The sequence below is a fragment of the Phyllobates terribilis genome, unplaced genomic scaffold (genome assembly GCF_046119375.1).
Source record: "Phyllobates terribilis strain yellow unplaced genomic scaffold, ASM4611937v1 Scaffold_8__6_contigs__length_399053987, whole genome shotgun sequence".
NCBI lineage: Eukaryota > Metazoa > Chordata > Amphibia > Anura > Dendrobatidae > Phyllobates > Phyllobates terribilis.
Genome location: NW_027362768.1, coordinates 393417456 through 393442718, shown reverse-complemented (window position 1 = coordinate 393442718; position 25263 = coordinate 393417456). Strand labels below are relative to the sequence as shown.

Genomic DNA, 25263 nt, shown 5'->3' with positions numbered 1-25263 from the left:
TGGATGTACTAATCACCATGGAGCACGCGGCCATCATACCGTTCAGGAAGGAGACGTGTCCTGTATCTAGAGGTGATTGTACTAATCACCATGGAGCACGCGGCCATCATACCGTTCAGGAAGGAGACGTGTCCTGTATCTAGAGGTAATTGTACTAATCACCATGGAGCACACGGCCATCATACCGTTCAGGAAGGAGACGTGTCCTGTATCTAGAGGTGATTGTACTAATCACCATGGAGCACGCGGCCATCATACCGTTCAGGAAGGAGACGTGTCCTGTATCTAGAGGTGGATGTACTAATCATCATGGAGCACGCGGCCATCATACCGTTCAGGAAGGAGACGTGTCCTGTATCTAGAGGTGGATGTACTAATCACCATGGAGCACGCGGCCATCATACCGTTCAGGAAGGAGACGTGTCCTGTATCTAGAGGTGGATGTACTAATCACCATGGAGCACGCGGCCATCATACTGTTCAGGAAGGAGACGTGTCCTGTATCTAGAGGTGGATGTACTAATCACCATGGAGCACGCGGCCATCATACTGTTCAGGAAGGAGACGTGTCCTGTATCTAGAGGTGGATGTACTAATCATCATGGAGCACGCGGCCATCATACCGTTCAGGAAGGAGACGTGTCCTGTATCTAGAGGTGGATGTACTAATCATCATGGAGCACGCGGCCATCATACTGTTCAGGAAGGAGACGTGTCCTGTATCTAGAGGTGGATGTACTAATCACCATGGAGCACGCGGCCATCATACCGTTCAGGAAGGAGACGTGTCCTGTATCTAGAGGTGGATGTACTAATCACCATGGAGCACGCGGTCATCATACTGTTCAGGAAGGAGACGTGTCCTGTATCTAGAGGTGGATGTACTAATCACCATGGAGCACGCGGCCATCATACCGTTCAGGAAGGAGATGTGTCCTGTATCTAGAGGTAATTGTACTAATCACCATGGAGCACGCGGCCATCATACCGTTCAGGAAGGAGACGTGTCCTGTATCTAGAGGTGATTGTACTAATCACCATGGAGCACGCGGCCATCATACCGTTCAGGAAGGAGATGTGTCCTGTATCTAGAGGTAATTGTACTAATCACCATGGAGCACGCGGCCATCATACCGTTCAGGAAGGAGACGTGTCCTGTATCTAGAGGTGATTGTACTAATCACCATGGAGCATACGGCCATCATACTGTTTAGGAAGGAGACGTGTCCTGTATCTAGAGGTGATTGTACTAATCACCATGGAGCACGCGGCCATCATACTGTTCAGGAAGGAGACGTGTCCTGTATCTAGAGGTGGATGTACTAATCACCATGGAGCACGCGGCCATCATACCGTTCAGGAAGGAGACGTGTCCTGTATCTAGAGGTGGATGTACTAATCACCATGGAGCACGCGGCCATCATACCGTTCAGGAAGGAGACGTGTCCTGTATCTAGAGGTGGATGTACTAATCACCATGGAGCACGCGGCCATCATACCGTTCAGGAAGGAGACGTGTCCTGTATCTAGAGGTGGATGTACTAATCACCATGGAGCACGCGGTCATCATACTGTTCAGGAAGGAGACGTGTCCTGTATCTAGAGGTAATTGTACTAATCACCATGGAGCACGCGGCCATCATACTGTTCAGGAAGGAGACGTGTCCTGTATCTAGAGGTGATTGTACTAATCACCATGGAGCATGCGGCCATCATACCGTTCAGGAAGGAGACGTGTCCTGTATCTAGAGGTGATTGTACTAATCACCATGGAGCACGCGGCCATCATACCGTTCAGGAAGGAGACGTGTCCTGTATCTAGAGGTGATTGTACTAATCACCATGGAGCACGCGGCCATCATACCGTTCAGGAAGGAGACGTGTCCTGTATCTAGAGGTGATTGTACTAATCACCATGGAGCATGCGGCCATCATACCGTTCAGGAAGGAGACGTGTCCTGTATCTAGAGGTGATTGTACTAATCACCATGGAGCACGCGGCCATCATACCGTTCAGGAAGGAGACGTGTCCTGTATCTAGAGGTGATTGTACTAATCACCATGGAGCATGCGGCCATCATACCGTTCAGGAAGGAGACGTGTCCTGTATCTAGAGGTGATTGTACTAATCACCATGGAGCACGCGGCCATCATACTGTTCAGGAAGGAGACGTGTCCTGTATCTAGAGGTGATTGTACTAATCACCATGGAGCACGCGGTCATCATACTGTTCAGGAAGGAGACGTGTCCTGTATCTAGAGGTGGATGTACTAATCACCATGGAGCACGCGGCCATCATACCGTTCAGGAAGGAGACGTGTCCTGTATCTAGAGGTGGATGTACTAATCACCATGGAGCACGCGGCCATCATACTGTTCAGGAAGGAGACGTGTCCTGTATCTAGAGGTGAATGTAATCACCATGGAGCACGCGGCCATCATACTGTTCAGGAAGGAGACGTGTCCTGTATCTAGAGGTGGATGTACTAATCACCATGGAGCACGCGGCCATCATACCGTTCAGGAAGGAGACGTGTCCTGTATCTAGAGGTGAATGTAATCACCATGGAGCACGCGGCCATCATACTGTTCAGGAAGGAGACGTGTCCTGTATCTAGAGGTGATTGTACTAATCACCATGGAGCACGCGGTCATCATACTGTTCAGGAAGGAGACGTGTCCTGTATCTAGAGGTGATTGTACTAATCACCATGGAGCACGCGGCCATCATACTGTTCAGGAAGGAGACGTGTCCTGTATCTAGAGGTGGATGTACTAATCACCATGGAGCACGCGGCCATCATACTGTTCAGGAAGGAGACGTGTCCTGTATCTAGAGGTGGATGTACTAATCACCATGGAGCACGCGGCCATCATACCGTTCAGGAAGGAGACGTGTCCTGTATCTAGAGGTGATTGTACTAATCACCATGGAGCACGCGGCCATCATACTGTTCAGGAAGGAGACGTGTCCTGTATCTAGAGGTGATTGTACTAATCACCATGGAGCACGCGGTCATCATACTGTTCAGGAAGGAGACGTGTCCTGTATCTAGAGGTGGATGTACTAATCACCATGGAGCACGCGGCCATCATACCGTTCAGGAAGGAGACGTGTCCTGTATCTAGAGGTGGATGTACTAATCACCATGGAGCACGCGGCCATCATACTGTTCAGGAAGGAGACGTGTCCTGTATCTAGAGGTGAATGTAATCACCATGGAGCACGCGGCCATCATACTGTTCAGGAAGGAGACGTGTCCTGTATCTAGAGGTGGATGTACTAATCACCATGGAGCACGCGGCCATCATACCGTTCAGGAAGGAGACTTGTCCTGTATCTAGAGGTGAATGTACTAATCACCATGGAGCACGCGGCCATCATACTGTTCAGGAAGGAGACATGTCCTGTATCTAGAGGTGATTGTACTAATCACCATGGAGCACGCGGCCATCATACTGTTCAGGAAGGAGACGTGTCCTGTATCTAGAGGTGATTGTACTAATCACCATGGAGCACGCGGCCATCATACCGTTCAGGAAGGAGACTTGTCCTGTATCTAGAGGTGAATGTACTAATCACCATGGAGCACGCGGCCATCATACTGTTCAGGAAGGAGACATGTCCTGTATCTAGAGGTGATTGTACTAATCACCATGGAGCACGCGGCCATCATACTGTTCAGGAAGGAGACGTGTCCTGTATCTAGAGGTGATTGTACTAATCACCATGGAGCACGCGGCCATCATACTGTTCAGGAAGGAGACGTGTCCTGTATCTAGAGGTGAATGTAATCACCATGGAGCACGCGGCCATCATACTGTTCAGGAAGGAGACGTGTCCTGTATCTAGAGGTGGATGTACTAATCACCATGGAGCACGCGACCATCATACCGTTCAGGAAGGAGACGTGTCCTGTATCTAGAGGTGATTGTACTAATCACCATGGAGCACGCGGCCATCATACTGTTCAGGAAGGAGACATGTCCTGTATCTAGAGGTGATTGTACTAATCACCATGGAGCACGCGGCCATCATACTGTTCAGGAAGGAGACGTGTCCTGTATCTAGAGGTGATTGTACTAATCACCATGGAGCACGCGGCCATCATACTGTTCAGGAAGGAGACATGTCCTGTATCTAGAGGTGATTGTACTAATCACCATGGAGCACGCGGCCATCATACCGTTCAGGAAGGAGACTTGTCCTGTATCTAGAGGTGGATGTACTAATCACCATGGAGCACGCGGCCATCATACTGTTCAGGAAGGAGACGTGTCCTGTATCTAGAGGTGAATGTAATCACCATGGAGCACGCGGCCATCATACTGTTCAGGAAGGAGACGTGTCCTGTATCTAGAGGTGGATGTACTAATCACCATGGAGCACGCGGCCATCATACCGTTCAGGAAGGAGACTTGTCCTGTATCTAGAGGTGAATGTACTAATCACCATGGAGCACGCGGCCATCATACTGTTCAGGAAGGAGACATGTCCTGTATCTAGAGGTGATTGTACTAATCACCATGGAGCACGCGGCCATCATACTGTTCAGGAAGGAGACTTGTCCTGTATCTAGAGGTGAATGTACTAATCACCATGGAGCACGCGGCCATCATACTGTTCAGGAAGGAGACATGTCCTGTATCTAGAGGTGATTGTACTAATCACCATGGAGCACGCGGCCATCATACTGTTCAGGAAGGAGACGTGTCCTGTATCTAGAGGTGATTGTACTAATCACCATGGAGCACGCGGCCATCATACTGTTCAGGAAGGAGACGTGTCCTGTATCTACAGGTGATTGTACTAATCACCATGGAGCACGCGGCCATCATACCGTTCAGGAAGGAGACGTGTCCTGTATCTAGAGGTGGATGTACTAATCACCATGGAGCACGCGGCCATCATATCGTTCAGGAAGGAGACGTGTCCTGTATCTAGAGGTGGATGTACTAATCACCATGGAGCACGCGGCCATCATACTGTTCAGGAAGGAGATGTGTCCTGTATCTAGAGGTGAATGTACTAATCACCATGGAGCACGCGGCCATCATACTGTTCAGGAAGGAGACGTGTCCTGTATCTAGAGGTGATTGTACTAATCACCATGGAGCACACGGCCATCATACTGTTCAGGAAGGAGACGTGTCCTGTATCTAGAGGTGATTGTACTAATCACCATGGAGCACGCGGCCATCATACCGTTCAGGAAGGAGACGTGTCCTGTATCTAGAGGTGATTGTACTAATCACCATGGAGCACGCGGCCATCATACCGTTCAGGAAGGAGACGTGTCCTGTATCTAGAGGTGATTGTACTAATCACCATGGAGCACGCGGCCATCATACCGTTCAGGAAGGAGACGTGTCCTGTATCTAGAGGTGATTGTACTAATCACCATGGAGCACGCGGCCATCATACCGTTCAGGAAGGAGACGTGTCCTGTATCTAGAGGTGATTGTACTAATCACCATGGAGCACGCGGCCATCATACCGTTCAGGAAGGAGACGTGTCCTGTATCTAGAGGTGATTGTACTAATCACCATGGAGCACGCGGTCATCATACTGTTCAGGAAGGAGACGTGTCCTGTATCTAGAGGTGATTGTACTAATCACCATGGAGCACGCGGCCATCATACCGTTCAGGAAGGAGACGTGTCCTGTATCTAGAGGTGATTGTACTAATCACCATGGAGCACGCGGCCATCATACCGTTCAGGAAGGAGACGTGTCCTGTATCTAGAGGTGGATGTACTAATCACCATGGAGCACGCGGTCATCATACCGTTCAGGAAGGAGACGTGTCCTGTATCTAGAGGTGATTGTACTAATCACCATGGAGCACGCGGCCATCATACCGTTCAGGAAGGAGACGTGTCCTGTATCTAGAGGTGATTGTACTAATCACCATGGAGCACGCGGCCATCATACTGTTCAGGAAGGAGACGTGTCCTGTATCTAGAGGTGATTGTACTAATCACCATGGAGCACGCGGCCATCATACTGTTCAGGAAGGAGACGTGTCCTGTATCTACAGGTGATTGTACTAATCACCATGGAGCACGCGGCCATCATACTGTTCAGGAAGGAGACGTGTCCTGTATCTACAGGTGATTGTACTAATCACCATGGAGCACGTGGCCATCATACCGTTCAGGAAGGAGACGTGTCCTGTATCTAGAGGTGATTGTACTAATCACCATGGAGCACGCGGCCATCCTACTGTTCAGGAAGGAGACGTGTCCTGTATCTAGAGGTGGATGTACTAATCACCATGGAGCACGCGGCCATCATACCGTTCAGGAAGGAGACGTGTCCTGTATCTAGAGGTGATTATACTAATCACCATGGAGCACGCGGCCATCCTACTGTTCAGGAAGGAGACGTGTCCTGTATCTAGAGGTGGATGCACTAATCACCATGGAGCACGCGGTCATCATACCGTTCAGGAAGGAGACGTGTCCTGTATCTAGAGGTGGATGTACTAATCACCATGGAGCACGCGGCCATCATACTGTTCAGGAAGGAGACGTGTCCTGTATCTAGAGGTGGATGTACTAATCACCATGGAGCACGCGGCCATCATACCGTTCAGGAAGGAGACGTGTCCTGTATCTAGAGGTGGATGTACTAATCACCATGGAGCACGCGGCCATCATACTGTTCAGGAAGGAGACATGTCCTGTATCTAGAGGTGGATGTACTAATCACCATGGAGCACGCGGCCATCATACCGTTCAGGAAGGAGACGTGTCCTGTATCTAGAGGTGATTGTACTAATCACCATGGAGCACGCGGCCATCATACTGTTCAGGAAGGAGACGGGTCCTGTATCTAGAGGTGGATGTACTAATCACCATGGAGCACGCGGCCATCATACTGTTCAGGAAGGAGACGTGTCCTGTATCTAGAGGTGATTGTACTAATCACCATGGAGCACGCGGCCATCATACTGTTCAGGAAGGAGACGGGTCCTGTATCTAGAGGTGGATGTACTAATCACCATGGAGCACGCGGCCATCATACCGTTCAGGAAGGAGACGTGTCCTGTATCTAGAGGTGAATGTACTAATCACCATGGAGCACGCGGTCATCATACCGTTCAGGAAGGAGACGTGTCCTGTATCTAGAGGTGATTGTACTAATCACCATGGAGCATGCGTATGATGGCCATGTCTTTATGTTGATCACTTGTAGACACATGGACCTCAAGGCGTTTGGTAATTGATCCTACAGCTGTACCCCAATTATGGACGGCCACTACACTTTTTCTGATGACATTATGGAAAAATCTATGAAATCTGCAAAAATATAATAAGACTTACCGTTAATTCGGTTTCTAATAACCCACCACGACAGCACCATAGGAAGATGTCACCCCACCCTAATAGGGACAGGAAACACGAAGAGGCCAAATAGCCACTCCCTCACCCTCCCTCCAGTGTCTTTGTAAAGGACCACACAAGTTTGGATGCTTCAAATTATATTTATTCTTATTCCAATTAAAGTGATTTTTGGCTAGACAAGCCAGGGAGGGAATTACCCGTGCCGTCGTGGTGCGTTATTAGAAACCGAATTACCGGTAAGTCTAATTCTATTTTCTCCAATAACCCTCCACAACAGCATCACAGGAGGAGAACTGAAGACTAATGTTAGGGAGGGACAATAGCCTGGAGAACTTTTCTCCCAAACACCAAGTCTCTAATGGACATTAATTTCCGTTTATAATGTTTGGAGAAGGTATGGACTGAGGACCAAGCTTTGCACATCTGCTCGATGGAAGCGCTGGCTTTCTCTGCCCAGGAGACGGACACGGCCCATTGTAACCTTGTTTTTTTCTGTTTAGGTGTTAATAATGGCTTTTGTTTAGCTTTTCTGTATGTAAATCCCATTTCCTTTAGGCGGTTTCTTACAGTTTGGTCACAGACTGACTCCAGTTTCCTCCCATTCATTCCTCATTTGTTTTGTTGTGCATTTCCTGTTTTGGAGACATATTGCTTTAAGTTTCCGGTCTTGACGCTTTGATGTCTTCCTTGGTCTACCACTATGCTTGCCTTTAACAACCTTCCCATGTTGTTTGTATTTGGTCCAGATTTTAGACACAGCTGACTGAACAACCAACATCTTTTGCAACATTGAATGATGATTTACCTTCTTTTAAGAGTTTGATAATCCTCTAATTTGTTTCAATTGACATCTCTCGTGTTGGAGCCATGATTCATGTCAGTCCACTTGGTGCAACAGCTCTCCAAGGTGTGATCACTCCTTTTTAGATGCAGACTAACTAGCAGATCTAATTTGATGCAGGTGTTAGTTTTGGAAATGAAAAATTACAGGGTGATTCCATAATTTTTCCTCGGAATTGAGTGATTCCATAATTTTTTCCCTCTGCTTGGTCTAAAAAACATTACCCTTACTGAGTACCACATTTTTAATCTTGATTTCTTTTAGTGTTTCTTAAAGCCATAAAGTTGCCATTGGAAATGACTTTAGCTTTGTGCCATGTCTGTGATCGGCTTTTTTTCAACAACATTAAACAACTGAATGAACATCGTCCGAGCCCGGTGATTCCAGAATTTTTGCCAGGGGTTGTAGTACCCTTGGAGATCTTCTTGCCTTTATTTTGAGAGTACAGTTGAATAAAGAGATTTTGATCCTTCTTCCAGGCCTCTGTTTCCTGGAGGTAGTGAATGACAACTCGTCTTACATCCAAAGAATGGAAGTCTTCCTCTTTATTTATTGGGTTTTGGCAGAAGGAAGGTAGGATTATTTCTTGTGATCTATGGAAGTCTGATACCACCTTTGGTAGAAAAGATTGTTGAAGAACAATTCTGTCGTCCATAATTCTTAAATATGGTTCGTTTATTGAGAAGCCCTAGATTTCGCCCACTCTCCTGGCCATAGTAATTGCTATTAGGAAGGCTGTTTTCCAGGCGAATTTATCTAGATCTATTGAGGACATAGGTTCAAATTGTGGTAACATCAGGCCTTTAAGGACGATATTATGGTCTCTGGTGGGAATATGGTTGATTGGTCTGGGACGAAGACGGGTAGCTGCTGTCATGAACCTTTTTATCAAACGATGCTCGGCCAGGCTCTGGTTAAAGTATGCACTTAAGGTGCAAATTTGCACTTTGAGGGTGCTAGGTTTAAGGCCTTTTTCCAGGCTTCCTACAGAAAGTCCAAAATCTGAGCCACATCAGGATGATGGCGATCTGGTGAACCTGGCTTACACCATGTCAGGAAAGTTTTCTATATTTTGTAGTATATGGAATTTGTCACTTGTTTCTTACTTTTCTGTAGGGTATGAATTACTCGGTCTGAGAGTCCTTTGGCTTTCAAAATCATGAATTCAGAAGCCAGGCCGCTAGATTAAGACTCTCTGGATCCGGATGGAGTAGTGGACCCAGGTAGAGAAGGCTTCTGATTGTTGGCAGAATCAGGGGACCCTCTATGCTTAGGCTGTTTAGTGCGCCAAACCAGCTCCTCTTTGGCCATAGTGGAGCAACCAGAATCATCTGGACTCTCTCGGTTCTTATTTTCTGTAGGGCTCTGGGTAGCACCGGAATCGGGGGGGGGAAGGGGGCATATGCTAGATCGAAACGCAACGGGTGGGCAAATGAATCTACGCCTAAGCAGGTATCGTCTAGATTCAGGGAGAAGTAACGGTTCACTTTGGTATTTTGGCATCTTGCAAAGAGGTCTACCTCTGGATAACCCCACCGCCTGACCAGCATCTGACAAAGCATCCATTCTCCTGGATGAATGTCTCTCCTGCTCAGAAAAATCGGCCTGGATGTTGGCTGAGAATTATGTGTAGACCCGATAGGGAGAGAAGATGTTTTTCTTCCCAGGAGAATATTCTCGCTGAGATATCTTTTAGGTTCTCGTACCTTGTGCTTCCTTGATGGCAAAAGGTGGGCAACAGTAGTCATGTTGTCAGAGTAGACCTTCACGTGTTTGCCCCCAATTATTGATGTAGATGTGCCGAGTGCCTCCTCCACTGCTTTTAGTTCCCTGAAGTTGGAGGACTGTCTGCTGATTTTTTCCATCCGGAGTCCTTGGAAGGAAGTCTGGGCGATCACTGCTCCCCATCCTCTCTTGCTGGCATGTACGGTTACTGTTATTAGAGGATTTTTTGATCCTGTCTTTAGGTTTTTTAGATTGAGCCGCCAGGTTAAAGATGTTTTTATCTGAAGAGGGATTAGAATCTTCTTGTTTAGGGAGTCTGGGGATCCGTCCCACTGTTTGAGGCCCAAGCTACCGACTGCATGCATGCCGTCATGGAACAGAGGATGGACATTGAGAATCTTAGGAACACTTTGTTCCGGGACTTTAGGACAGCCATCATGGATCTTAAAAGTATCTGTCTTTCTGCAAGAAAGAGGTTTGCTAGTGGGAATTTAACAAGACGCCCAGGAACATCTTTTCTGTAGAGTGGATCAGATTTGACTTTCGATGATTTACCAACCATCCCAGCGAGGTCAGGATCTGGATAGTTTTTTTTTGTAGATCTTCCATAAGAAATGATATTGAGGGACCCAATAGTAGGAAGTGTCGAGGTAAGGAATAATGCAAATATTTTCTTTCCTGATGGAGGCTACGACTTCCGCCATAATCTTTCTGAAGATATTCCGAACAGTAAGACGTTGAACTGGTAATGCAGTGTTTGACTTCCTTGAATTACCGCGAATCTTAGGAATTTCCGGCATGTCGGATGAATAGGGACGTGATAATATGCGTCCTGTAAGTCAATGGTGGGCAGCATGGTGGCTCGGTGGTTAGCCCTGTATGGTGGCTCAGTGGTTAGCACTGAAGTCTTGCAGCGCTGGGGCCCTGGATTCAAATCCCACCAAGGACAACATCTGCAAAGAGTTTGTATGTTCTCCCCGTCTTTCGTAGGTTTCCTCCGGGTTCTCCGGTTTCCTCCCACACTCCAAAGACTGATAGGGAACTTAGATTGTGAGCCCCGATGGGGACAGTGCTGATAATGTCTGTAAAGCGCTGGGGAATTAATGGCGCTATATAAGTGAGTAAAACAAATACATTGGTCACCATCACGAATCCTTGGCCTATCAAGGGGACTGCTGATTTGATGGGTTCCATCTTGAATTTCCTGTAGACAATGTATTGATTTAGAGGTTTCAGGTTTATTATTATCCTGTAGACGCCGTTCGTTTTTTTTTCTAGGAAAAGACGGGAATAGTGGCCTCTGTTTTTACCCCGTTTTATTCCTGAGGAGGGCGAAAGGGCCTTTTCCTGTAGTTTCTGGGCCCCGGCAGAGATTTCTTTTAGTCCGCAGCTTTCTCCAGAAGATCATCAAGGGATGGACCGAACATACATTCTCTCCGAAAGGGAATAGAGCAGAACTTCATCTCGGAGGCTACCTCACTACTCCAGGATTTCTTTAGGAGACTGTCCATCTTACGGTCCAGGGGGTCTTCCAGCTGTGAGGAGTCCTCGAATGGTAGTGTTGGTTTTTTTGGCGACTCTCGCTACCTGGACGTCAACCTTGGTTACTTCGGTCCAACATTTTGAGGTTTCCTCATCCACCGGGAATCTGTCTTTTAATTCCGCGGGTATATTTAGTTGTTTCTCCGGATTTTCCCATTCATCCAAGATTAAATCTTGAATGTTCTTATGTATGGGGAAGACCATTTTTTTTTTCTTCGACCGGAGACCAACTAAAATCTCCTCCTGGACTGTTTTAGTGTTTTTTTCTTCCTCCACCTCCATCATCCTCCTTACCGCCGTGAGGAGTTTCTCCATAAACTCAGAAGAAAAATAGTATTTTCTTAGCCTTCTTCTGTCGGGCTTTCCTCACCTTCCTCTAGGACATTTTCTGGAAGGGACAGCTCATCCTGAGAATCAGAATCCTTTTCTTCTTCCAGGGAAATCTTCCTCTTCTTAGCCCTTGGAGGTGGATAGGGAAAAGGAGGCCACGGAGGACTGAACTTCCTGGCGGACTATCCCCTTGACTTCATCTATTGGAGATGGCTGTTCTTCTCTAAAGATTTTTTCAGTACATTTCTGGCAGATATTTTTTGTTTGATGATGATAACTTTTTTGCGGCTAGTTTTGCTCAATGGAGCAGGATCCTTGTCCCCCTGAAAGAGAGGGAGAAGGAAAAACCAATAGTACATAATCTACCTGCACCTAGGAAAGGACCCCCAATGCCAGACACTTACTGGGACTGGAACAGCGCTGGGCTCTGCAGACGTGGTGCGGGCAGACTATTGACCCACCATGTGTACAACACAAAAAAGGTTAGGTCCTACCTTAAGGCGTCTTCTGTCCAGGGCGTTTTTATGGGCGACTGGACCCAGCACTTTCCTCTTCTTGGAGGAAACTCCTCTACCCTTTGTCCAGGTGTGAGGCAGGGTATAGCTGCGATCACTGGCGGTCATGATCCGCCATTTTTTTTCCACTTCCCAGCCTTTTTTGTTGATTATGCGTTCCAATGTGGAACGCAGGCCGGAAGTGACTAAAGGGACCTTTCTTGGCGTCCCACGTCACCTCCCGTCTTCTAGAACTGATTTTTGCGTTGCAGGCTGGAATGCAGGCCGGAAGTGACGTCGACGGCCGGCGTCCTACGTCACTTCCGGCGCCCGTGTCTCCCATACTGAGGAGACCAAAAGTGTGGGTTACTGCTGCTACCAGCGTCCCGCGCTGCTCCGGAGGCCGCATGAAGAGGGGGAGGAGATGGGCTGGAGAGCTCTAGGAGGCCTCCAGCCTGGAATCCACCGGACCTTACCCATGGACACGGACCAGGTGGGGAGTCCCGGAGGAGACAGGAGCACCTACGGGCAGGAAAGAGCAATCGGTCCCAGCTGCCTGGCTCTAAGGTACTGTCTAGTGTCTGCCGCCGGCACAGAGCACTACAAGATGACCTCTTCATCCCAATAGGGATAGAAAAAACACTGGAGGGAGGATGAGGAAGGGGCTATTTGACCTCGTTGTGTTAGGGTGGGATGACATCCTCCCGAGGTGCTGTCGTGGGAGGGTTATTGGAGAAACAATGAAAGCAGCAAGTACATCTTGTTGGCCGCTGTACAACCCGGTCACATGCCCACGACCTACTTAACCTGACATAACTGACCTATCGGAAGTGTATAAAGCCAGGAGGTAATTTTCAGCAATGTATCATCTAAAGACACAGTCATCTTGGTGTATGAACTTCTGATGACATGACCTGATCAGATTGGGAACCTTAGTTGTGTTTGTTCCATAGTAGATATCTGAAACATGGAATCTGTGAAGAGATGTGACGGTGGGCGACGTACCGGATCTGCTCATCTACGTCCAGGGACGCGTCACTCTCCTTTATTCTGTCTGTAAATACAGCCAGCGCCGACTTCAGCAAACTACTGTTCTCCAGCTGCAAAAATCCATTCCTGGAGGATGAGAGAGAGATAGAAAAGCCTCCGTATCTGACCCCCGACATAGTACAGACCCCAAATAGAAAGTCACTCCGACATACCAGGCAAAGAGTGTGTGGAAAACCTGCAGGAGTAAGTGGTAGCAGGTGGCCATATACTGCTGCTCCTTCACGTCAATCCCTGGAGCGTCCACCACACCGTGATTCTCCGCCAGGAGCATCTGCTGAAGGAAACGACCATCAGTAAAGGAGACCACCACATATAGTGTGAACCTATGCGCCCTCCACCCGCCTTCACCCACAGTCCGGCTCACACAGGACTCAGCACATCTACAGCACGAAACACCCAGGAATGGCCGCGGCTCGGATCCCAATAACACCCCCATCTCCGTCATTGTGAACTCTTAGGATTGTGGCGTTTGGGCAGCATGGTGACCGCGCTCAGCTCCAGATGGAAAGCAAGATGTACCCTCACACTGAAAACACTGCAGTTCCTGGGGTCGGGGAGTGAGGACAATCTCTCATTGTGTATAAGCCAAATATCTCAGCATTTTATCCCGTGATCGAGGGTCAGAACCTGGAAATAGTTGTGCATGTTCTCCACGTGGTTACACAGCGCGGGCAGCAGTCCTACAAGCACTTGTGCCACATCCTGAGGCCTCCTCTGCCGCCGGAGATGTGAGAACTCTGCGCTCCTCGTGTCCTTCACCTGCACGAAGGAGAGACGTCAGATACAGCCAACCAGAAACTTGTCACAATGTGTCACAGCCGCCCCGGCCCGCGACGGACCGCAGCCGCCCCGCCCCGCGACGGACCGCAGCCGCGCGCTGCTACTCCTCCTCCTCACACCCCCAGACGCGCGCTGCTACTCCTCCTCCTCACACCCCCAGACGCGCGCTGCTACTCCTCCTCCTCACACCCCCAGACGCGCGCTGCTACTCCTCCTCCTCACACCCCCAGACGCGCGCTGCTACTCCTCCTCCTCACACCCCCAGACGCGCGCTGCTACTCCTCCTCCTCACACCCCCAGACGCGCGCTGCTACTCCTCCTCCTCACACCCCCAGACGCGCGCTGCTACTCCTCCTCCTCACACCCCCAGACGCGCGCTGCTACTTCTCCTCCTCCTCCTCCTCCTCACACCCCCAGACGCGCGCTGCTACTCCTCCTCCTCCTCACACCCCCAGACGCGCGCTGCTACTCCTCCTCCTCCTCACACCCCCAGACGCGCGCTGCTACTCCTCCTCCTCCTCACACCCCCAGACGCGCGCTGCTACTCCTCCTCCTCACACCCCCAGACGCGCGCTGCTACTTCTCCTCCTCCTCCTCACACCCCCAGACGCGCGCTGCTACTTCTCCTCCTCCTCCTCACACCCCCAGACGCGCGCTGCTACTCCTCCTCCTCCTCACACCCCCAGACGCGCGCTGCTACTCCTCCTCCTCCTCACACCCCCAGTCGCGCGCTGCTACTCCCCCTCCTCACACCCCCAGACGCGACACTCCTCCTCACACGCGACACTCCTCCTCACACCCGCAGACGCGACACTCCTCCTCACACCCGCAGACGCGACACTCCTCCTCACACCCGCAGACGCGACACTCCTCCTCACACCCGCAGACGCGACACTCCTCCTCACACCCGCAGACGCGACACTCCTCCTCACACCCGCAGACGCGACACTCCTCCTCATACCCGCAGACGCGACACTCCTCCTCATACATGTACAGTACAGACCAAAAGTTTGGACACACCTTCTCATTTAAAGATTTTTCTGTATTTTCCTGACTATGAAAATTGTACATTCACACTGAAGGCATCAAAACTATGAATTACCACATGTGGAATTATATACTTAACAAAAAAGTGTGAAACAACTGAAAATATGTCTTATATTCTCGGTTCTTCAAAGTAGCCACCTTTTGCTTTGATGACTGCTTTGCACACTCTTGGCATTCTCTTGATGAGCTTCAAGAGGTAGTCACCGGAAATGGTCTTCCAACAATCTTGAAGGAGTTCCCAGAGATGCTGAGCACTTGTTGGCCCTTTTGCCTTCACTCTGCGGTCCAGCTCACCCCAAACCATCTCGATTGGGTTCAGGTCTGGTGACTGTGGAGGCCAGGTCACCTGGCGTAGCCCCCCATCACTCTCCTTCTTGGTCAAATAGCCCTTACACAGCCCGGAGGTGTGTTTGGGGTCATTGTCCTGTTGAAAAATAAATGATGGTCCAACTAAACGCAAACCGGATGGAATAGCATGCTGCTGCAAGATGCTGTGGTAGCCATGCTGATTTTGAATAAATCCCCAACAGTGTCACCAGCAAAGCCCCCCCACACCATCACACCTCCTCCTCCATGCTTCACGGTGGGAACCAGGCATGTAGAGTCCATCCGTTCACCTTTTCTGCGTTGCACAAAGACACGGTGGTTGGAACCAAAGATCTCAAATTTGGACTCATCAGACCAAAGCAGATTTCCACTGGTCTATTGTACATTCCTTGTGTTCTTTAGCCCAAACAAGTCTCTTCTGCTTGTTGCCTGTCCTTAGCAGTGGTTTCCTAGCAGCTATTTTACCATGAAGGCCTGCTGCACAAAGTCTCCTTTTAACAGTTGTTGTAGAGATGTGTCTGCTGCTAGAACTCTGTGCGGCATTGACCTGGTCTCTAATCTGAGCTGCTGTTAACCTGCGATTTCTGAGGCTGGTGACTCGGATAAACTTATCCTCAGAAGCAGAGGTGACTCTTGGTCTTCCTTTCCTGGGGCGGTCCTCATGTGAGCCAGTTTCTTTGTAGCGCTTGATGGTTTTTGCAACTGGACTTGGAGACACTTTCAAAGTTTTCCAAACTTATCGGACTGACTGACCTTCATTTCTTAAAGTAATGATGGCCACTCGTTTTTCTTTACTTAGCTGCTTTTTCTTGCCATAATACAAATTCTAACAGTCTATTCAGTAGGACTATCAGCTGTGTATCCACCAGACTTCTGCACAACACAACTGATGGTCCCAACCCCATTTATAAGGCAAGAAATCCCACTTATTAAACCTGACAGGGCACACCTGTGAAGTGAAGACCATTTCCGGTGACTACCTCTTGAAGCTCATCAAGAGAATGCCAAGAGTGTGCAAAGCAGTCATCAAAGCAAAAGGTGGCTACTGTGAAGAACCTAGAATATAAGACATATTCTCAGTTGTTCCACACTTTTTTGTTAAGTATATAATTCCACATGTGGTAATTCATAGTTTTGATTCCTTCAGTGTGAATGTACAATTTTCATAGTCAGGAAAAAACAGAAAAACCTTTAAATGAGAAGGTGTGTCCAAACTTTTGGTCTGTAGTGTATATACAGGTCACCATAGAGATAGATGCGGTTATTATACATTGTCATGGCGGCAGCGTCACCTTCGGCAGCAGCGCTCTCCTTGTGGGTGAGAGGAGGTGCTCCGCTTTGCGGGACAGGTCCTCCAGGAGATAGGCGAGCTCCGCCGGGCCCAGCTGCAGCACTTCTGTAGCCTGCAGGACACAGTATATATCGGTAAACGCTGTACAGACCACCAGGGCTTGAGGAGAGGGTGGAGGAGCTCGGCCAATGCTGGCGGCACACATCCGCTTTACCTTTGTACACATATCAGAATCCAGCAGTGAGCGCGTGACAAGGCCACTCTGCAGAACCGCAAACACGTCCACGTCCAGCTCCCGGAAGAAGGTGCGGAAGCTGCTCAGACACGCGGAGGATCTGCTGCTCTCATCCTTCTCCTGGAGAGTGAACAAGTCAATGACCACATTACCACCGAGGGGACAGAAAGCCTCCTAGAGGAGAGCAGAGCGGGGCTACCTTGTCAGCATGGCTCTTCTGCGTCTCCACCGGCACCGAGTCCGGCTGCTCCTCCACCTGCGAGGCTTCTGTGGCGGAGCTCTTCCCATCATCCAGCCGCCGCTTCTTTCCTAAATATACAAAAGCTGCATTCAATTAAGAACGTCAACAGAAGTAGAAATGCTCCCTCCCTGCACCGCGCGTCCCCGAATCAGACACGGTACGACAGCTCCCTCGCTGCACCACGCGTCCCCGAATCAGGCACGGTACGACAGCTCCCTCGCTGCACCACGCGTCCCCTAATCAGGCACGGTACGACAGCTCCCTCGCTGCACCGCGCGTCCCCTAATCAGACACGGTACGACAGCTCCCTCACTGCACCGCGCGTCCCCGAATCAGACACGGTACGACAGCTCCCTCGCTGCACCGCGCGTCCCCGAATCAGACACGGTACGACAGCTCCCTCCCTGCACCGCGCGTCCCCTAATCAGACACGGTACGACAGCTCCCTCGCTGCACCGCGCGTCCCCTAATCAGACACGGTACGACCGCTCCCTCCCTGCACCGCGCGTCCCCGAATCAGACACGGTACGACAGCTCCCTCCCTGCACCGCGCGTCCCCGAATCAGACACGGTACGACAGCTCCCTCGCTGCACCGCGCGTCCCCGAATCAGACACGGTACAACAGCTCCCTCGCTGCACCGCGCGTCCCCGAATCAGACACGGTACAACAGCTCCCTCGCTGCACCGCGCGTCCCCGAATCAGACACGGTACAACAGCTCCCTCGCTGCACCGCGCGTCCCCGAATCAGACACGGTACAGCAGCTCCCTCCCTGCACCGCGCGTCCCCGGTTCAGACACGGTACGGCGGCTCCCTCCCTGCACCGCGCGTCCCCGGATCAGACACGGTACGGCGGCTCCCTCCCTGCACCGCGCGTCCCCGGATCAGACACGGTACGGCGGCTCCCTCCCTGCACCGCGCGTCCCCGGATCAGACACGGTACGGCGGCTCCCTCCCTGCACCGCGCGTCCCCGGATCAGACACGGTACGGCGGCTCCCTCCCTGCACCGCGCGTCCCCGGATCAGACACGGTACGGCGGCTCCCTCCCTGCACCACGCGTCCCCGGATCAGACACGGTACGGCGGCTCCCTCCCTGCACCGCGCTTCCCCGGATCAGACACGGTACGGCGGCTCGCTCGCTGCACCACGCGTCCCCTAATCAGACACGGTACGACAGCTCCCTCCCTGCACCGCGCGTCCCCGAATCAAACACGGTACGACAGCTCCCTCGCTGCACCGCGCGTCCCCGAATCAAACACGGTACGACAGCTCCCTCGCTGCACCACGCGTCCCCGAATCAGACACGGTACAACAGCTCCCTCGCTGCACCGCGCGTCCCCGAGTCAGACACGGTACAGCAGCTCCCTCCCTGCACCGCGCGTCCCCGAATCAGACACGGTACGACAGCTCCCTCGCTGCACCGCGCGTCCCCGAATCAGACACGGTACGACAGCTCCCTCGCTGCACCGCGCGTCCCCGAATCAGACACGGTACGACAGCTCCCTCGCTGCACCGCGCGTCCCCGAATCAGACACGGTACGACAGCTCCCTCGCTGCACCGCGCGTCCCCGAATCAGACACAGTACGACAGCTCCCTCGCTGCACCGCGCGTCCCCCGATCAGACACGGTACAGCAGCTCCCTCCCTGCACCGCGCGTCCCCGGATCAGACACGGTACGGCGGCTCCCTCCCTGCACCGCGCGTCCCCGGTTCAGACACGGTACGGCGGCTCCCTCCCTGCACCGCGCGTCCCCGGATCAGACACGGTACGGCGGCTCCCTCCCTGCACCGCGCGTCCCCGGATCAGACACGGTACGGCGGCTCCCTCCCTGCACCGCGCGTCCCCGGATCAGACACGGTACGGCGGCTCCCTCCCTGCACCGCGCGTCCCCGGATCAGACACGGTACGGCGGCTCCCTCCCTGCACCGCGCTTCCCCGGATCAGACACGGTACGGCGGCTCGCTCGCTGCACCACGCGTCCCCTAATCAGACACGGTACGACAGCTCCCTCCCTGCACCGCGCGTCCCCGAATCAAACACGGTACGACAGCTCCCTCGCTGCACCGCGCGTCCCCGAATCAAACACGGTACGACAGCTCCCTCGCTGCACCACGCGTCCCCGAATCAGACACGGTACAACAGCTCCCTCGCTGCACCGCGCGTCCCCGAGTCAGACACGGTACAGCAGCTCCCTCCCTGCACCGCGCGTCCCCGAATCAGACACGGTACGACAGCTCCCTCGCTGCACCGCGCGTCCCCGAATCAGACACGGTACGACAGCTCCCTCGCTGCACCGCGCGTCCCCGAATCAGACACGGTACGACAGCTCCCTCGCTGCACCGCGCGTCCCCGAATCAGACACGTTAAGACAGCTCCCTCGCTGCACCGCGCGTCCCCGAATCAGACACAGTACGACAGCTCCCTCGCTGCACCGCGCGTCCCCCAATCAGACACGGTACAGCAGCTCCCTCCCTGCACCGCGCGTCCCCGGATCAGACACGGTACGGCGGCTCCCTCCCTGCACCGCGCGTCCCCGGTTCAGACACGGTACGGCGGCTCCCTCCCTGCACCGCGCGTCCCCGGATCAGACACGGTACGGCGGCTCCCTCCCTGCACCGCGCGTCCCTGGATCAGACACGGTACGGCGGCTCCCTCCCTGCACCGCGCGTCCCCGGATCAGACACGGTACGGCGGCTCCCTCCCTGCACCGCGCGTCCCCGGATCAGACACGGTACGGCGGCTCCCTCCCTGCACCGCGCTTCCCCGGATCAGACACGGTACGGCGGCTCGCTCGCTGCACCACGCGTCCCCTAATCAGACACGGTACGACAGCTCCCTCCCTGCACCGCGCGTCCCCGAATCAAACACGGTACGACAGCTCCCTCGCTGCACCGCGCGTCCCCGAATCAAACACGGTACGACAGCTCCCTCGCTGCACCACGCGTCCCCGAATCAGACACGGTACAACAGCTCCCTCGCTGCACCGCGCGTCCCCGAGTCAGACACGGTACAGCAGCTCCCTCCCTGCACCGCGCGTCCCCGAATCAGACACGGTACGACAGCTCCCTCGCTGCACCGCGCGTCCCCGAATCAGGCATGGTACGACAGCTCCCTCGCTGCACTGCGCGTCCCCGGATCAGACACGGTACGGCGGCTCGCTCGCTGCACTGCTTGTCTCCGGATCAGACATTGTGTGGTGGCTCCCTCACGGCACTGCACATACAGGAATTGAAGCTTGAGGGAGAACTACCACTGTAGCGAAAAGGAGGACGTTGGAAAACTTTTGACATCATATAAAGATTAAGAACATGGAGGCCAGTAGCCATTTGGTGAGGGCCAGTAGCCATTTGGCGAGGGCCAGTAGCCATTTGGCGAGGGCCAGTAGCCATTTGGCGAGGGCCAGTAGCCATTTGGTGAGCTGCTACATGTTCACAGATCTACCAGTGGAAAAGCCAAACTTCACTTTCCAGAAACGCAGCTCGTGTCACTGCAGGAGGAAAGATGCAAAGTCTAGAAGAGAGAATAGCTACAGAGAAAATTATTCAGGAAGGTGAGGAAGTCCTAGACAGAGCAGAAGGGTCTCTTCAGAATACAGAAGAGAAGACATTCGTAGAGCACCTGAAGAAACCGAGGAATGGAAGTGACCTGGAGATACAGGAGGACCGGGAGGCAGTCAGCACCCGTACAACTCAGGAACCAGCACCAGGCTCTCACACAGGAGTACTGAGTCCTCCTGGATGGAGAAAGAAAAATGTTGTGAAGAAGAAACTGGGAGAGGTGGTCATGGGGGATTCCCTGCTAAGAGGAACAGAGGCCGCTATCTGCAGACCAGACATAACCTCAAGAGAAATGTGCTGTCTTCCAGGAGCAAAAATTAAAGATGTGTCTGACAGGATATCAAGACTCTTCAGACCTACAGATCACTACCCATTCCTGCTAATACATGTGGGGACAAATGACACCGCAAGAAAGGACCTGGAAACCATCTGCAGTGACTTTGAAGACTTAGGCAAGAAAGTGAAAGAATTGGGAGCGCAGGTGGTCTTCTCATCCATCCTCCCAGTGGATGGCCATGGAACAATGAGGTGGAATAAGATTCTACAGGTGAACAACTGGCTACGTCGATGGTGCCGTCAACAAGGATTTGGATTTCTGGATCACGGGATGAATTACCTATACGATGGACTACTTGCTAGAGATGGGGTGCACCTTACGAAGACTGGAAAACATGTATTTGGAAGTCGCCTTGCTACACTCATCAGAAGAGCTTTATACCAGAACAATGTGGGAAGGGAAGCAAAAGGCCAGAAAAAGCCATACAGCTGACAAATACTATTGAGATCTCTGCTACTGGAAGTGGAAAGGAAGAACAAAGACAAAACAATCTAAATAATAAAAGATATAAGAGAAACCGATCACTAACTGTTATGGTTAATATTTTATATCTCACTTCATTATTATTTAGAAACAATTATATCCTATTCTATGTCTGTAGTATTTGTTTAAAACTTGCATTATGGAACGCCTGACTAAGATACTGGTTTCCTGTGAGTTTCCTGACAAGAAGGGTTTACGTTGGGCTACGGGAAGTGTGTTATCACTGATGGTCTATTTTGGTTTCCTCTTCAGTTGTATGTAACGGTTGTAGTTCCGCTTTGTCTAGCTAATAAATGTGGTGAGTCTTAGCCGCCTCAGAAGACTCTACCTGCTGACAATACATGTCGCACATATTTTGTCTCCCTCCCTTCATCGATGAAGTATTTTAATTTGAATCTCAATGGCAATGAAAAGACCCTTTGCTGTCTATTCCAAAGTTCTCCCTAAAGAAAAAGGGTTACCACATCAGTACTTAGTGCCTGAAACCTGGGATTGTCACAACCGGACCTCCTCTGGACCAGTCAACAAGGATCTCTCTGGGAATCACTGAATAAATCTGCGGTAAGTAACCCCTTGTGTAATAATTCAGTGTTACCTAGAGGGCTCCAGGAAGGGTAATTGGTGGTACTAACAAGACAATCATTTTTGAACCCTTGCCAGTGATTGAATTTTTATGTGCAAAATTTGTTGTCTTATATGTTTCAGTGTGTTTTTAGATGTATAATTGACGATTGAATCACAGTTGAATGATAATTGAATGAAGTGACAAGTAACCAATCTTGCCCAGCGTGTCGGGATTAGGCACCTCCGCAGCTCTCCCGTATATTTCAGGAGTCGGAGGATTGTTTTATGTTGTTTGTTTTGTCTACATCATAAATGTCTGGTATGATATTGTAAACTATGAGGATCCTTGAATGTGGGACTGAATGAGTTGTGATTGACCAATAAGGGACTACGGTCTCTGCTTGATAAGGGATCCCATTAGGTGTGTTCCTTCACATGTGGTGGAGAGGAAAATCGGTCTGTAAGAGGATCAGGGAAGTGTGATTGCCTATAACAGAGGAATCCTTCACGGTAAGGTAGTACTCTGAGGGTATTAAATTCCCCTGTAAGTTGATAAGGGCACCTTCAAGAAAGGGGTAACTGAATGCAGTTTTTAGCCCGAATGAAGCAGGGGGATTAATATCAGCGATTGTGCAGTGTGCATTGAGTGATTGACGTATTGTGAAGTCGTTTTTGATGAATCAGATTCGTTGTCCTCAGTGTCTGTGTTCTGTTTTGTGTAATCTCAAGAGAGGGAAAATCATAGTAGTTGAAGTTCTTGCTCAGCCTGTATACCCAGACCGGGAAACATATAGTATGAAAAGTAACACTTATTGCAGATATAGTTGTCACGCAGTGCCTTTACAAGGTGTAGAAGGAAAACCTCTGAACTGGGTAGTAAAAACACACCACTACGCCCACACCGGGGTGACTTCCTTTTGTTGTCCCAGAACTAACCCAGTTGATAGAGAAACTGCAGAGGCAGCTATTTAATAATTGCAGATTACCTCAGGAAATGCTATATGATCATGCAGAAATAATTGCAATAGTAGGTGGAGCATTAGGCTTGGAATTGTTATTTGTTCGGTTGTAAGAATCTCCCTAGCTCACAGGGCTGGAAAATCGGTGTTAGTACTTCCTTAAAGATCCGTCTTCCGAGGCTCAGAGGAGACTGGGACGGGATCAGATCCGTCTTCCGAGGCTCAGAGGAGACTGGGACGGGATCAGATCCGTCTTCCGAGGCTCAGAGGAGACTGGGAAGGTAAGGGTGCCTGGGACCCGAGGAGGTAAGGGTGCCTGGGACCCGAGGAGGTAAGGGCGCCTGCGACCCGAGGAGGTAAGGGCGCCTGCGACCCGAGGAGGTAAGGGCGCCTGCGACCCGAGGAGGTAAGGGCGCCTGCGACCCGAGGAGGTAAGGGCGCCTGCGACCCGAGGAGGTAAGGGCGCCTGCGACCCGAGGAGGTAAGGGCGCCTGCGACCCGAGGAGGTAAGGGCGCCTGCTACCCGAGGAGGTAAGGGCGCCTGCTACCCGAGGAGGTAAGGGCGCCTGCGACCCGAGGAGGTAAGGGCGCCTGTGACCCGAGGAGGTAAGGGCGCCTGCGACCCGAGGAGGCAGCGATTATGCCATCATAGAATTCTGGATAACTAGAGGAGGACGACCTGTGAAGCGTCAGACTTCAAGGTTGGATTTAAAAAAGGCAGATTTTAAGGGGCTCAGAAAGAGAATAGGAGGGATCCAATGGCTGGATGTCCTTAACCCCTTTACAGCCTGGGGCATAATAGTACGCACCAGGCTGTCATCCCCCTGTTCAGCGCGGGCTCCGGCGCTGAGCCCTCACTGAACCAGGCACATGTCAGCTGAGAAAAAAATTCTACACGCCAGAATTACGTTTTTTGGTCGCCGCAACATTGCAATGAAATGCAATAACTGGCGATCCAAACTTCGGATCTAACCCAAATTGGCATCAATAAAAACTTCAGCTCGGCGCGCAAAAAATGAGCCCTTACCCGGCCCCAGATCCCAAAAAATGGAGAAGCTACGGGTCTTGGAAAATGGTGCTTTTTTTTTTTTTTTTTTTTAGCAAGCTTTGGAATTTTTTTTCAAGACTTAAATAAAAAATAACCTATAGATGTTTGGTGTCTATGAACTCTTAATGACCTGGAGAATAATGATGGCCGGGCAGTTTTATTATTCAGTGAATGTGGTAAAATAACTAAGAAAAAAACATCTGCACTTTTTTTGCAATTTCACCGCACTTGGATCCTTTTCCCCGCTTCCCGTAAACGATATGGTAAAACCAGTAATGTCGTTCAAAAGTACAACTCGTCCCGCAAAAAATAAGCCCTCACATGGCCATATTGTCCAAAAAATAAAAACGCTATGGCTCTGGGAACAAGGGGAGCAAAAAACGAAAATCCAAAAATGGAAAATTCCAGGGTCCTTAAGGGGTTAAGGACAAAAATGTCCAGGAAAGAAGGGAAAATTAGAAAAATGAGATTCTCAAAGCACAATCATTAACAATCCCTAAAAGAGGGAAGAATAGGAAGAATTTAAGGAAACCAGGATGGATGAACACAGAACTTAAACACATGCTAAAAAGAAAGAAAGAAATGTTTATCAAATGGAAAGAGGGAGGCATATCTAAAGAAGATTATAATGCAGTCTGCAGAACCTGTAGGGCACGTATCAGGTTAGCTAAAGCGGACAATGAATTAAGGCTTGCAAGAGATGTCAAAAGCAATAAAAAAGGATTTTGGAGGTTTGTCAAAAGTAAAAGAAAAGTCAAAGATGCTATAGGATTTTTACAGGATGAAAGTGGTAAAAAATAATGCTGAGGACCGAAGTTTTAAATATCTATTTTGCTTCTGTTTTCTCTCAGAAAGCAAATGTAACATCAACTGATCTTCACTGTCCTATTGAAGGAATAGAAGAATCCACACGATCTATAAACAGCGAGATAGTCGGGGAACACTTAGCTAATATAAATGAGTTCAAGTCTCCAGGTCCAGATGAATTATACCCCAGAGTACTGAAGGCGATCATAGAAGAAATTTTAGAACCACTCTCCATAATCTTTGAAAATTCT

The 25263-nt window shown here is 50.6% G+C and overlaps 1 protein-coding gene across 1 annotated transcript in view; it reads right to left on the bottom strand.

Moving 5' to 3' along the window:
* The window catches only part of LOC141157781 (Fanconi anemia group D2 protein-like), a 203396-nt gene that overhangs the window by 38930 nt on the left and 139203 nt on the right, over positions 1–25263 (bottom strand). Inside the window, 6 exon segments of the mRNA XM_073645311.1 lie at positions 13290–13400; positions 13487–13605; positions 13962–14093; positions 16781–16891; positions 16994–17134; positions 17214–17323. Of these exon segments, the coding sequence (XP_073501412.1) occupies positions 13290–13400; positions 13487–13605; positions 13962–14093; positions 16781–16891; positions 16994–17134; positions 17214–17323 (724 nt within the window).